This window comes from Octodon degus, unplaced genomic scaffold (genome assembly GCF_000260255.1).
Source record: "Octodon degus isolate 3935 unplaced genomic scaffold, OctDeg1.0 scaffold00116, whole genome shotgun sequence".
Taxonomy (NCBI): Eukaryota; Metazoa; Chordata; class Mammalia; order Rodentia; family Octodontidae; genus Octodon; species Octodon degus.
In genome coordinates, this window is record NW_004524692.1 from 4,444,889 (window position 1) to 4,460,612 (window position 15,724).

General features: G+C 45.7%; 1 protein-coding gene across 1 annotated transcript in view; it reads right to left on the minus strand.

Annotated features, from left to right (window-relative positions):
• The window catches only part of Nos1ap (nitric oxide synthase 1 adaptor protein), a 293,255-nt gene that overhangs the window by 13,157 nt on the left and 264,374 nt on the right, over window positions 1-15,724 (minus strand). Inside the window, exons 6-7 of the mRNA XM_004639967.2 lie at window positions 12,001-12,154; window positions 7,994-8,136 (exon numbers count right to left, since the gene is read on the minus strand). Of these exons, the coding sequence (XP_004640024.1) occupies window positions 7,994-8,136; window positions 12,001-12,154 (297 nt within the window). The remainder of the gene's footprint in view (window positions 1-7,993; window positions 8,137-12,000; window positions 12,155-15,724) is intronic.

The window sequence follows — 15,724 nt, forward strand, 5'->3', positions numbered from 1 at the left end:
GTAACAACTGGGAAGGCAGCCTGCTGGGGAGCACAGACATTTAACAGAAAGGGTGGCCTCAGTCTCTGAGCCTTCAGAGCCAGGAGCAGAAGCCAAAGAGGCCTCCGGGAGTGAGGCAGGGTGGGAGAAGATGGAGATGGCTCTTTTGCTGCACTCCTGAGCCAGTTCTTTTGCTTCCCACTTTTCTTCCTTTCCCATGTCCTGGGAAACACAGCATAGCCTGATCACAAATATAGCCTGTTGCTCAATTTCAAACCAAAGTCTTGCTATTTTAGTTTCTCTTCACTCCCTGCTCCTCTCTCTTTCTTGCATTCTCTACAAACACCTGATAGTTACCGAGCATTTCACAGGAACTATTTTATTGGTCTATGTTTGGGTTTAGGCCCATCATTATTGTCTTCAAAAGTGATTTCATGAAAGTTTTGAGAGACCAAAACACCCTCTGGTGAACAGAGCAGGCTGACACAAACCGGAAGCAGAGAGTCGATGCCCCAGTGCTGAGCCTAGCGAGCAAGCAGTCCTTGTATGAACACATACCATGCAGAATAAATGCTCCTAGGAATTCTTCCTTCCCATATCCACACCAGCCACCCTGAGGACAAGCCTGGGATTACAAGTCATCAGCACCCTTCCTTTTCTTCCTGTCTTCAGTAACAACTGGGAAGGCAGCCTGCTGGGGAGCACAGACATTTAACAGAAAGGGTGGCCTCAGGCGGACAGCTCTTTTGCTCCTCCTAGTGCCAGCAGGCAGGGAGCACAGAACGGCCTGACACCACACTCCTGTACCCTGAGGTGACCTTGACAACTGATCAGGGTGAGCCCGAGGGGCAGAGAGGAATGAGGGTGAGCCTCAGAGGATTTTCAGGAGGTAGATGGTGCTGAGAACTGAGCATCTGGTGCTTTATGTCTGTCTAGGAATACTCAGGGTGAAATGGGCGCTCATCAGAGCAGAAGGTTTCTATCCTCCATCCAGTCGAGCTGGGTTCCCATAGCTCCATGTGCAGCTGACACATGACATTGAAAACGCCCTGGCCAAGCTCTTCAGGACTTGAGGCCAGGATTTGGTTCCATTCATCTGTCTCCTAAGAATCTGGCTTTAACAAGTTGTCCATAAACACCAACAAAGAAAAGTATTATAATGGGGTAGCAAAACAGGGGCTTAGGTTATAAGAGGAGGCTGCCTCCCTCAGGTCTATCCTTGAAGATCAAAATAGTGAAGATTAAAAAAGTCTGGACCAGGCTGGCCAAATAGCTCAGCAGATTAAAGTGCCTGCTTAGGCAGACGCAGGGGCTAGGAGTTTGATCCCCAGGCCTGCTGTGCTGGTCCCACCCCTGGAGCACACTGAGATGGTGATTCAGCTCAGGCGTGGTGGTGTGTGCCTGTAATCCCAGCACTTGGGAGGCTGTAAACAGGAGGATCACTACAAGTCAGATCTACGTGGTGAGACCCTGTACACCTTGTCCTAAATTAAAAAAAAAAAGTCTAGACAGAAAGCTTGGTTGTGTCCCCTCCAGAAGTGCTGGTGGGATTAGCAGACCCCTCAGTTTCTAGCCCTGTCTCTGAGGACATCTTAAAAACTCAAACTGCTCAGCCACTGTGTTTGTTCTGGTGAGCTTACAAACTGTAACCTACGGATGCTTGCTGAGAGTCTTCCCACCACCCAGCAGGTGCTTCAGTGCTCACACTGGGGTCTCGTTCACTTCATGGGTGCAGACCAGTGCAGAGCAGATTGGTTAGGACTAGGAGAGGAAAGGCGATGGCAGACTGTGCAGCGTGTACGCCTGTTTCTCGCAGAAGATGAGACCCAGAGGAGCACCTCCCAGCTTCTTCAGGTCCCATCCTAAAGCAGGATGGGAGGATCCTTCAGGATCCACAAATGCCCCAGCACCTGTAAGCCTGAAAGACACAAAAAGGCCCCCAAACCCTGGAAGATCTAGGAAACTTATGGAATGGGGCTTCATGGTTTCCAAATTATGACCAAGAGGGTTTCAACCAGGATTAGGAGAGGGGGTTAGCAATGCTGATTTCTGAACTGCTGGTTTCAGCTACATGAAACAGTAACTAGCCATTAGGCAAATGCTTATTTTGTTCCTTTATTCAATAAGCATTTATTAAGGACATTGAACATAAATATTAATAAGCAAAATCTATGTTTTTAGTGCTTTTCAGCCCCAAAGCTGGGGAAAACAGATATAACCCACACCTGTGGCCTGAGGGTGTGTTTCCTATGGAACAGAGAGCCCAGGTACAGGACAACAGAGAGACCCCTAACAGGTGGGGGCTCAAGGAGCTGTGTGGAGGAGGTGCAGAGAGCTGCACCAGCTAAGACAGGTAATGCAGCAAGTGAGGGGCAGGGAGGGGAGGGGGGGACAATCCTGCAGAGAGCGAGGCAGGTGCCAAGGAAGAGGGGCACACAATCCATGGTAGGTCACAGGCACCACCAACAGTTCCACAGGGAAGACCTTGACCAAGAAGAGTCTGGATGGATTGAGAGCAGGCAGTGTCAAAAGATTTATACTCTAAAATTTCCCTCTACAGACGCTGTGAATGATAGACCCAGAAAGAACAAAACCAAGTAACACTCAATGGACAACATAGACGAGGATAAACTGAGAGGGTAGCAATGAAACAGATGAGAGAGGACAGATCTTAGAGATCTTTGGGGGACAGAAATCACAGGGTTAGCCAAACAATCGCCTGTGGTCTGAGGGTGTTGGCAATTTGTGTGGGACGAGTTTTCAAATTTCTGATTTAGGTGTCTTGGTGGAAACTGGCATGCTGCAGGGAAACTTTAGCAGGAGTAGGACTGTAGCTAAGAGGGTGAGTGCAAGTTTTAAGCCTGCTGAAACTGTGAGAGTGCATATGTAAGCGCCAAAGGAGAAACCACCACACTGCTGGGTATGTGTCATGGACTGCACGGTTGTATCCACACAGAGTTTGTACACTGAAGCCTAAACTCCCTAAGTGATAGTATTTGGATATGGCCTTTGGCAGGTAAGTAGATCACCAGGCCCTTATAAGAAGAGACAAGAAATCTTGCTCTACAGCAAAAGTAACACAGAGCGACAGTAGCTGTGTGCAAGCCAGGAGATGCCTGCACTGGGAAGGGCATGGGCCGGCCCTCTGGCCTGGGTCTCTTGGGCCTCCATGACTGAGAAATAAAAGTCTGGTGCTTCAGTCGGGCAGGGTATTGTACGCCTGCCATAAAAAAGAAGAGGAATGAAGAATTCAGGTAAAGGTCCGGCCTGAAGACAGATAACCATAAAAGCCATGGGAGTCAGAAAAGAACCCAGGGACCACATCCAGGAGGAGAAGAAGAGCCTGTGATATTTACTGTACAGCAGCTAGCAGAAAACGGAGGGAAGCAGTACGTGAGTGGGTAGAGAGTGAAGGCAGATTCCAGGGTCAGTCATGGCCTGAGGCTGTCATTCGCTGAGAAGGATGCTGGGGACAAGAAGGACTGCTGAGAGGCAAAGTGGTTGGTGCCGAGTTTGGGGATCACAAGTGTACTGACAGATCAATGCATGGATGGGCGTTTTCCTCAGTGCTGTCCAGCATTATAGGGTAATGACAATTAGATACTGCTGGGCAAATGCAGAACTGTGGTTTGCGCAGGCACTGATTTGGACAAAACCAAAAGGTTCCAACCTGAATCCAAAGTGCCTGACATGGCTGGATTTTGCCTCCAAACTGCTAACAGTAACCAGTTAAGCTTAAGTGGCACTTACTTTGTTCACGATGTACTAACTCACCTACCATAACCATGCTAAGAGGTAGGAACTAATCTGCCCCTCATGTGACAGAGAAAGACATGGAACCACAGAGTGCTGGGGTCAGAGGGGCTTGAAGCCTGCAATTCCGGCTCCAGGGTTGTGCCTTTAACCTTGAACCCGTTCTGCTTTCCCGCTTGACCCCACCTGTCCTCACCTAACCCGCTTTATTTTCCTCGTGGATTTTACGCTGTCTCACATGATCTTGTCTCTCCGTACCTTGGTTACATCCTGCACCTCGGCTCTGCACGTGGGCTTCTTGTTGTCTTACTATCTGAAGGGAGCCCAGCCCCTGGCATGGACTTGGTAAACATGAATGAAGTAAGTGAACTAAAATGAGGCGATGAAAGATGGGGACCAGGTAACGTGATCTGAGGAGATGTCGGGGCAGTTGTGAGGGCACAAGGATGTCCGGGAGCCCAAAGGGCTCACTACTGGGAATGAGCAAGATGCGCACATCCGGATGAAGGGGAGCATCATGAGCTGTTATTCACCAAAGGTTTGCCGTCTAGATCAGGAGGTTTTATTGGACATTATAGGTAAGGTAGAAAATAATGCTTTGGTAAACTTATACACAGTGAAATGGCACTATAGCTAAGCAAATTTACACATCCATCATCTCACTGTTTATCCCTTTTTCTTAGATATGAATCTTTAAAAAAAAGTTAAACACATAGGAAAACAGAACAGGGCTGGCGAGATAGCTCAGCGGCATAAGCACCTGCCTGGTAAGTGCAAGGTCGCCAGTTTGATCCCCAGTGCCATCAAAAACAACAAACAAACAAACAAAATCTCCCTGTTAGAGAAAGAGAAAAGATGTACATGAAATCATACAAAGATATAGATGTGTGGGATAAATTAAGTCTAGAAATGTAATATATATCATGAGGACTCTAGTTAGTAACATGATATTGTATTCAGCTTTTTGCTGAGTAAAATTTATGTGCTACACACACACACACACACACACATGCATGCACGGGCGCGCGCACACACATGCACGCTTTATCTGTAAGAAGCTTCGTTCTTCCCTGGGGTTCGGAGCCCTTTCCCATCCTGCATGTATCGGACTCCTCCCCCAGTCCCCCATCAGCCTCCAAGGGAACAGCCTCTTTCCCAGGAGATGCGCTCCAGGAGGGGTCAGGGAGACAGCACAGGGCAGGAACAGGGGCCCCACCTGGCTCACAGCTCCAGGCTGGGCCAAGGGCCACTGCTGCCAGAAACCAGAAAAGCTAAACCTCCCCCAGGGTAGGGGACATAGGAAGAATGAGGGAGAAAAGACGCGAGAGAGAGAGGAGGCACACACAAGGGAAGTGAATAACCTCAATAAAAACACCGTTGAAACTCAGGGAAAGCGCTGGCAGACATCAAAGACCACAGCGAGGCTTAGACAGCACTTGGCTTTCCAATTCCCAAGAGTAAACAAGTTTCCTCCCCATAATAAAGGGCTGCCCACCACAGCAGGGAGCTACTCCCCTGGAAAGATAAACACATGTTAAATGAAAGGAGCCCTAATGGGGAAGCCAGATTCTTGTCAAAAACTGTTAACCAACAGTTCCCTGGACCCTTAAGGTGCCCCATTACAGAAGAAAATCCCAGTGGAGTCCAAAACTGCTCCTGGGAGAAGTGCTTATGAAAAGAAGCGCCATATCCTAGCTGTGTACAGGCAGTAGAAAAGTGAATGGGGTACCAGAAAGAAAATAGGGGGACAAGTCAGCAGGCAGCTTTCAGGAGAAGCAAGCACTTCTAACCCCAAGGCCAACTGCAACCCCAGCTGCTCCTACTCGAAATACACTCAGCTTCACAATATTACACAGCAACCTGTGGACATTGGAGCAGTCACCTCACTCAAACCTGTCATAAAATAAATGACAGCACTGCAGAGACATTCCTGTCTGCTCCACTCTGAGTACAGCTGAGGTCATGTGCTACAGAGGCAGCCTTGGAACCTGAGATAAATAGCTAACACTCATGAAAGGCTTACTGTGTGTCGGCCCATCCCGACTGCCTCACATTCTCTCATCAGGCCCTGAAAAGGAGAAACGAAGTCCAGAAACAGTATGGAGTTTGCTAAGGACTGGTCAGCTGACAAGGGACAGGGTCAGGATTCAAGTCCAGTCATCTGCACCTCCAGTCCACCAGCCCAGCCCTCTGTCACTGTTACCCTGCCTGCCCCCCCCATGATGCCTAACTTTAGTGCCATCTGGGCAAGACCACTGCAAGACCCAGGTATTTGCCGAATGCCACTCTAGAGGTGATGGTATTTTATTTATTTTTTGTTTTTTAATGTATTTGGTACAGGGTCTCACTGCACAGATCAGACTCATAGTGATCCTCCTGTTTTCAGCCTCCCCAGGCATGTACCACCATGGCCTGGGCTCAGCTGCTGGATCAATGCGCATGGGGGTGAGGCCAATGTGGCATGTGGTGCCGGGGATCGAACCCCGATCCCTGCCCTTGCCTAAGTAGGCACTTAGTCTGCTGAGCTATCTCACTGGTACTTTGCAATGGTATTTTAAAAAGGCAACTAACATGCAAATTGGCAAAATGTATGTCAGGCAGATGGCCTTCAATAGGTAATGGGGTGGACTCACCTGATCAGTTGAAGGCTCCAACAGAAAAAAGATCTACTTCTCTGGAGGAAGCGGGAATTTCAGACTCAAGCCACGCCTTCACCCTGCAGACCTCATCCCCAAAACTTCCGATCCAATAAGGTTCTACAGCCCTGGGAGTCATTTTTTGAGAGTAAATGTCCCTGTCTTGAAGGATGTATATGTGTGTCTCTAAACCCTGAACATAATCTGTCTCACACCTAGGACACAGCACCACCTCTGCAGGCAACCCAAGTGCTTCCCTTCCTATGACCGTCAGGTGTCCAGTGTGCATCAGAGCCCACCAACCCAGGCCTGATCTTCTTGCAGAGACACCTTCAACTTTGAATACACCACCCTGCTTCTGACAGGCTTTCCAAAAATGCTCCCAGACGTGTCTACATGAAGAATGCCAATTGCATTCTTCTTAGGGAGAGTGTATATGGAATATGCCAAGTAACTGAGGTCTCATGTATAATAATGTGGTTTGAGAAAATTATCTCCCAAAAGGTAATAAAATGAAGTGTGAATATGGTCAGAGGGCCCGTCAGTTCTGTGCTGACCATCGATCACAGACACAGTGCACAGCAGCGGTCTCTCTCTGTAGCCACTGTCACCACTAATGCCTTCTATGAATGCTCTAGCTAGCACTCAGCTGTAGGGTCTCATTGTGATCAGTTCTACCCAGGGAGAAATGGCAGCAGGAATGAGAAAAATAGACAAGAAGACAAAAGCTGGGCTAGGTGGTCGCTGTTCTGTCTGATGGGCAAGACTAACACCCTGTACAATGAAACTTACATTTATTTATACTTTTGCAAAATTTGTAGCACATGACACAAGGTTGTCTACCGACTAATACCTGATCTTAACCAAATAGGTTGTTTATCTCAGGAGTGAGATAGCTTGTTTGCTTTGGGTAGTGAGGCCCAGTCCCATCTACACACATATGATCAGTTTCCTAGCTTCCTGCAGATCCCAACATTCAGCCTCTCTCTAGGTGCTTCATCTCCCATCCCAAGTGTCATCATTCCTTATCAACAAAGCTGCTTAAAGGTCATTCCCTCTTGGAATCTATACTCAATTGCCAAGCTTATTCTGGCATACAGTAAGCACTTAATAAAAGCTTGTTGACAGTGACTAGCACCCATGCTCATGGTAGCACTCACTGACTGTGATTGTCACTTTATTCAACAAGTAGTTCTTGTGCTAGGACACTCCTACCCTCCGAGGCCTACCATGCCATTAAAGATAGAGGATGCTGCATATCTGGTACAAAGAGGGTTGAATGCTAATGTCCACAGCATTGGCCAATAAAAGGACCCAGAACAATAAATAAAAGAGTGAATTTGCTGGGAGGGGAGGTGGTATTCCCAGAAGACCCAAAGCTGTGTCTGTGAGACAAGCCAGATATCTGCATGAAGGTGAACACAGAGACCCTTGGCAGAGGGAACCACATTAAGAATGGCTAGAAAGTACATGACTCATCTGGGGCAGGAAGGAGCTTATGGCACACAAGGAGGAGGGAGGGAAGTAGGGCAGGAAAAAAAAGCACAGGAAGTGATCCCTGTTGGAATGCCTGCTCACTCCCCGAGGGAATTTTCCACAGCACCCAGGAAATAGCACCAACCTACCCACCCGGCAGATGCCTGCAGAGGACAGCAGGCGAGGCTCCTGCCGCAGGAGGAAAGCAAGAGCCACTCCTCGGCGTTGTGAGAAACACCACACGAGCTGTCCTCCTCAGAGACCAGCTCAAGCTGGGCATGGCAGTGCACACCTACAATTCCAACATTTTGGGAGGGTTAAGGCAGGAGGGCCATAAGTTTGATCCCGCCAGGGCAATTTAGTGAGGCTCTGTTTGAAAAAAAAAGTTATATATGTAGGCTAGGATGTAGTCAGTGTAAAGTTCCTGGGTTCAATCTCCAAAACAACAATGACAACAACGACAACAACAACAACAACACACACACACACACACACACACACAAAAAAAAAACAAAAAAAAAAAAAACCCAGAGGTTTGCGGTGTACCTCAGTCATGGACCACTTGCCTACCATGCAGAAGACCCTGAGTTTAGTCCTCAACACTAAAAAAGAAGCAAGAACAAAAATAAAGCCAAGCTGCCCAGATCTCTCTAGCCAGCAGCAGAACAGTGGGTTCTGATTAGGCACTCAGAGATCAGGTCAAGCTTCTCAGACAGAACTTCTGTGATAGCAGCACAAATGGTCAGCCTCTCTGGGCACCCTCTGTGTCTAGCCCTTTTCACTCTAGGAATAAGTGGCTTCACCAGAGACAACTTCCTGGTGAGAATGGCTTCAGATACTGGTATACTGATGACCTAAGAAATTGTGGGCTTGAAAGCTCCGGAGGCTGCACCAATGGGACAGTCCCAAAGCAAAACCAGAGAGGCAGGGCATCCATCCTCCCTGGCCAGCAGCTCCAACACATCCTCAGCACAGAAGTGAGCAGACTGGCTTCTGTTCTCTGAGCAGAGTGTACAGCCATGGACTCGCAGAGGCCTCTGGGGGATGCTTATAGGCAATGTCATCATTATGTCCTACTCACTGGCCAGAGGAGCTACGTGCAGTGCCTGCCAAGGTCTGCCTGTAATTCTCTGTATTAATTCTCTGTTCTTTAAGCCTCAGAACACAGAGATGTACAATTTTCAAAACTTTAGTACTGTAATATGCTAAAGCTATAACTGGTCTAGAACTCACAACAAAAGGCAAGGCTCTGTATATACAATAATTTTTTAAATAGTGATGATTACCGAGATACCTGCATCAGTAAAAGAATACCACTATTTAATAAAAACAATTGAGCCAAGATGGAAATAAGGGAAGTCCCTGTGGTCACACAGAAACTGAACTCTAGATGAAAATGTCAGGTTTTCTAAATTTATAACCAATATATGTCCAAAGTACAAAATTTATGAAAGTACAGTGGAAAGTAAATCTTCCTGTCACCCTAGCTACCCAGCTGCTTTTCCCAGAATGAACCACAGCTACTAGTTTCTTGTTCCTCATGCCAGAAATAATCTATGCATAAGAAACACATGTGTGACTACATAGGTACACATATATAGCTGGGCCCACACATGGATATCTATGTATTTGTAATACATTGCAATTGGTAGGTAGCACACTATATCCACAGTTCTGATTTCCTCAATAAACAAAACATCAGGACAGGAGAGACAGCTCAGCAGACTAAGTGTCTTCTTAGGTAAGCCCAGGGACCTGGGTTCCATCCCCAGCACCACATGCCACGCCAGCCCTGCCCCTGAGCACACTGAGCCAGCTACCGAGACTGGGCGTGGTAGTGCACACCTGTAATCCCAATGCTGGGGAGGCTGAAAACAGGAAGATCACTACAAGTGTGAGCTGCATAGTGAGACCCTGTACCAAATAGATAAAAATCAATCAAGCAATCAATCAATCAATCAATAAAATAAACAAAATATGTGAAAGATGGCTTTATTTTTATTTTTATTCATTTATTTTTGCAGAACTGGGGATTGAACTCAGGCCCTTGCACTTGCCAGGCAAGTGCTTATTCTACTGAGCCATCTCCCCAACCCCTGAAAGATGGCTTTATATCAGTGAGTAGATAACTGAGTCATTCTTCTTAATGGTTGTGCACAATTCCATTACTGTACTATGATTTATTTAAAACTTGCCTGTTTCCAATCCTTTTGTTTTTTAACTGGCTCTTTGTTTATACTGCATATGCAGCACAAATATATGGGTCTGTCTTTAGGATAAATTCTCAGTAAGGAAATTGAAGGCAATGAGGGGTCAGCCTACACATTTAACTAGCCTTCCCACACTGTTCTCCACAAGGAATCTACTTCTGTCATATACTATGTTAGCACAGGAATCTATGTTTATTTCTCAGTTTCTCCTCTGGTCTATTAGGGACATATTCCACCATCAGTAAAGTTTTACTTACTGCAGCTTTACTACATGTTTTTAGATATGGCAGGGCACTCCTTTGTCATTACTCATCCTTTCCAGAATTTTTTTTAAAAAATTGGCATATTTACATTAAAGTAATAATATATATTTAGTACTTTTTATATGCCAAGGTTCAGACTTGGCATTTTTAAATGTATAGTTCACCTAATTATGACAGCATTTTTATTTATTTTTTTGTATTTTAAGGAAGGGCCTACAGGGTGTTCAGAGTCTTGCTACTAGATGGGACTCATAGTGATCCGCCCATTTACAGCCTCTCAAGAGCTGGATAGGCGCATGCCACCAGCTCAGTCTCAATTGCTGTCTCAGCATGCTGTGGGGGCAGGGCCAGTATGGCAGGCCCTGGTATTGAACTCCAGCCCCTGAGCCTGCTTGCAGGTGCTTTAATCCACTGAGCTATTTGGTCAGCCTAGGACAGTATTTCTATGAGACGCACACTACTATGATTCTTATCTTTCAGAAGAGGACACTAAGGCACAGAGAGGTTACAGAACTTGCCCAGGATCACACAGCCACTGATGTACACTAGACTACAAACTAAGAGTCTGTTCTTTCACCTACCTTAGAATACTAACACTCAACAGCATGAGATTTATTTTGTTGTTTTCTGCCTTTCTGAGATGGATGCTTACTTCATTTGACTTTAAATATTTGTCATCTATTAATATAAATAATTGAAATTTGGGGTTTCCCTTAAGCATTCTTTTAGCTATATCTCATAACTTTGGATTATGTTGAATTTGTACACTAACATAGGGAGAATGAACATTTTTATGACATTGAGATTTCCCATCCAAGAACACAGCATGCCCTTCAATGTTTTTCATATGGAAAAAAAAAATTGGGGACTGGGGAGATAGCCCAGTAGAAGTGCCTGCCTGGCAAATGCAGGGTCCTGAGTTCAAGCCCCAGTACCACAAAAAAGAGAGAGAGAGAGAGAGAGAGAGAGAGAGAGAGAGAGAGAGAGAAAGAAAAAAATAATAATTTTTATAGACACTTCATTTTTTAAATTGCCATTTTTCTTCCATCACTAATTTTAACTAGTTATAGGAATATATGAAAATCATAAATGCCTATGTGATACTGGGCTTTGGTCAGCTCCTAGTGAATGTTCTTATTAATCCTAGTAATTTTCAGTATATTTATTAATTCTAATAATTTTTAACTTATTTTTTTGGGATTTTCCATCTGCATTTTTTGCATCTACTATTGAATGACAGAGATGATCAAAAAAAAAAAAACCACCTCTGTTCCCTTCCTGCTTTTAATGAGGCTTGAAAATTGGAGATACTGAAACACTATCTACCCTAAGGGCTTATAAAACTACAGAAGTTAGAAATTAGACAAATTGGGGTAACTGTATATTTATTATCTTTTTAATTTGCCTTATGGTGTGGGTTTCTTGAAGTTTCTTTGGGGTCAGATGTGGTTGCACAGACAGCTCCACCTTTGGAAACTGTTCTCAAACTTCACCTTCCACACCTGCCAACTTTAATTTTTTCTTATAAAAAGTAATACATGTTTCTTAGAGAGAAAATCTGGACTCTAGAAACAGAGAAAGTGCAATGCTTGGTAAGTACAGGAATCACCTGGCCTTTGGGAGCGGCCCAACAGCACCCACTGGGTGTGCACGCTCGCTATCCACTGCAGCGACAGTGCCTACCTGGGTCCCTGCCGGGCTCCCCGGAGCTGTTGCTGTTCCTCTCGCTTTCCCCGTCTTCCTGGCCATCTGCATTCTGCTGCGTGTGCTGCAGGCTCAGCTTGTGGCAGACCTCGAAGGCCTGCCCCACCGTCCGCACGATGCGCATGGCTTGGCTCTGGGAAAGCGCAAGGGGAAAACAAGTGAAGGACTTGGAGACTCTGCAAGGCCACAGGAAGGGTAAGGCTGGGAGGGGAGGGGACGTGTGGTCAGAACCCCAGGAAGCCAGTGGAGGAACAAGTCTGCTCGGTGGTGCACATTCACACGCAAGAGTACAAGGACACTCTGCCTTCCTGAAATGTTCCAGAAAACAGGAATTGTCACTATAGATCAGAAACAAGCAACTGGACGAACAGATGGTGGCAAATATGTCAACTCTGGACACAGCCTGGATTCTTCTCTTCCAGGGGTAACAAAAGTAGTCCATATGCTTTAGAATCCATACCAAGATTGTCAAATGGTCAATGGCTTCATCAAACTAGAAGAGTTAATCCTTTCCACCCTCTTTACATGGAAGGTTTCCTAGATGCTCCCACAGATCAAGAGCTGTGATGCTCCAGGGCTTGGAGGCCAGAACCTAACAGCAGAACCAGGGGACACCTGTATTTAAGCCCTGGGACATGGACAGCTGGCTAGGTCTAGAGGCAGACCCCACTCTAGACCTACTCTAACACATCACTCACTTGGGTCCACTCTCTAGCTGCTACTTCTTTCACTTTGCTATTTAACCTCTTCCTTTAAAAACCCAAGAAGAGAGCTTGCCCTGGCCCCATTATCTCACTGCTTAACTGAAGAGCAGGAGAAAGAAGCTGCACTTGGATAGAGTCATCAGCAGCCCCTGAAGGCCCTGCTGAGAAGCAGGGCAGGCAGGGTGCTCAGGGTGCAGTTTCCAGTGTGGGTCATTGACTATAATTTGATCAGTTACTTTTTACCTTTTTTGAAAGACTAAACATGATAGAAACATGTAATATGGAGCATCTCAGAGGCCCGGGTAGGAAGGTTCAGTACCCAGTGAGGTTGAAGCATTCCTCCACCACAGACTGTGGTTTATTTCACTGTGACTGGCAATCTCCGGCAGTGTCCAACACTCATTGCATCTTGGAGGGGCTGACTTGAGATGGCACTTTATAGCCCAGTGCTCCTACTCCCACCCCCCAAGTTTCCATCAGCAGAACAGCAGAGCTTCTCACTGGCATGGACACTTGCTGTTGCCTTTCCAAATGGACAGCCAGTGCTTCAAGAAGCCTCTGGGGCCTTGTTGAGAGTGAATGTATGATTCATCTGTGCTTTTTCCCCATACTGAGATTTGTTGTCGTTTCTCACGAGTGTCTTCCTAAAATGCACAGAACCTCAGAAGGCCAGGATGGAGTACGGTTCTAGGCCGTTTTCCACTGGACTTGCTCCCTTGCTGTTTCCTTATGTCTGGCCTCACTTCTATGTTCCTTCTTGTGACGTCACGTCAGGACAGCCATGTGAATGCAAAGACATAGGTCACTGGTCACCGCAACTCTATTCCAGATCAAGCTACCTCTGCTGCTCCTGATATTCCTTAGCCCAATCCGCCTCCCAGTAATGCTCAAACCTCTCTTAGCCCATTATTCTAACTCCACATGGAAATGCTCTTAACTGATCTCTCACCTGGAGCATCCTGGCGTTCTTGGGTGATTAGATCCAAAAGTGAAATTAAATGGGGGCAGATAATTTCCACGAGATCCTCCACAGCTGTTGGCAGATCAGAACCTCCATGCAGATGCTCACCCTTAACATCCTCCCGTCTCCAATGGGCAGGTCTGGCCCCTTCTTATATCACAGACTAGCAGTATTTAAGATGACTGCTCTGTCTACACATGAAGTGAAGCAGTAGCCATCATTCTAAGCAAGAAGTCCCTGCCCTTTACATCCTGAAATACATGCAAAGGTGTGATCTGGCAGGCATAGTACCTTACAGAGCGAGGCCAAGCACCCTCCAGCTGCCAGCATCTCCTTGAGGCATCAAACTGAGCCTGGGCTCAGAGGTGGGCCCAGGAAGCTCAACTATCCAGTGGAAAGGAAGCTACAGTTCCACCCAGAAGTGTTTTTCCTACGGGTCTCCTTAGACCTTTGGTTCCTTATTCCATATCTATCTATCTATCTATCTATCTATCTATCTATCTATCTATCTATCTATCTATCTGGCTGCCTGTGTCTAATCTTATTACTACTTTGCCAAGCCTTTGATTCAGCTTTCTTCCACTGACCAAGTATACCCGGGAGTCTACTATACAGAACCTGTCACCCTCCCTTCTCTGACTTTCACAAATTTTGCTCTCTCAGGTATCTTTATTAGAGGTTGAAGAGGTAAATGTTTGGGGTTCTACAATTAAAATATGGTAAGTCTAAGTGATGTCTAGAAATTGAGTTGAATTTGATGCTTTTATCTTGTATAAATTAACCTAGATATCTCCTTCCAAATTAGTGTCTGCAAAATCTGAGTTAGCCTTTTTCTATCTGTATCATTCACAGAGTACAGCCTTAGTTACCCTTCTGAAGATACAGTTACACAGAAAATTCCAGCTTCCCTACTGTGTGTGTTACTATAAAATCCCAGGTTTCCCTTAGGAAGACTTATCATAAATACTACCATCTCTGTAAATCACATATTTTTCAATTAACTTAAGATTTAAAAAATTTAAAGGTCCACAAACAATTGTCCTTGACCTATGGAATTAGACAGGGGTAGAAATAAGATTTCTACCATTCTCTTTGGAAGGAAGCCTCCAGATATAAGTAAGGGGACACATTGGTGAGAAGTGCTGTACAGAGGACCTGTGCTTCTCGGGCATCCTGAGATGATCCTGGGTGGTGGGACAACCTCAGAACCGAGCACTGAAAGATCCCAGACTGACCTCTTCATCAAGAATGACTATGTAAAAATACCAACAAGGGCTGTGGAGATTGCTCAGCAACCTAAGTGCCTGCCTGACAAGTGCAAGGACCCAGGTTCAATCCCAGGTACCACATGACATGCCAGCTCTGCATTGAGTCAGCCACTGAAACCAGGAGTAGTGCACACCCTTGTAATCCCAGCACTGGGGAGGCTGAGACAGGAGAATCACTATGAGTCTGAGCTGTGTAGCGAGATCTTATACCAAATAAATAAATAGGTTAAAAAAGAAAAAAAATTCCAACAGATTCAAACAACAATTTATAAGCCAGATATGCTTGCAAATGATGCTTAGTATTTATAACATTTCATTCATTAGGATCAGGAATTGACCTGACTCCTGCCTGATTTCCTTAAAAATTCAAGAAGCATAGACTATAGGGTTATAGACCCTGTCTTTTCCACATTGGAAAGGGTAATTGCCTCCTTAGACTCTGGTTTCCTTCTGTCCTCCCCTTGCAATGGATATGGATATAGATATAGATATAGATATAGATATAGATATAATTTTTTCTCTAATTCTCTAATGTCACTGAGAAAATAATCAGTGATACCTCTTGCAGCACAGAGGATAACATGTGACAGTGCCTCCCGGGTGCTCAGCATACCATGAATGCTCAAGAAATGCTCTGCATATGGAATTCACCACACCAAAAAGGAAATTAAGGCAGAAAATTAAAAATAGCCCAGAAAAGGATGGGGTTATTTGACCAATAAAATACTTAAAGATTAAGAGACTGCCCCATCCCACCTCCCAAAATCCAC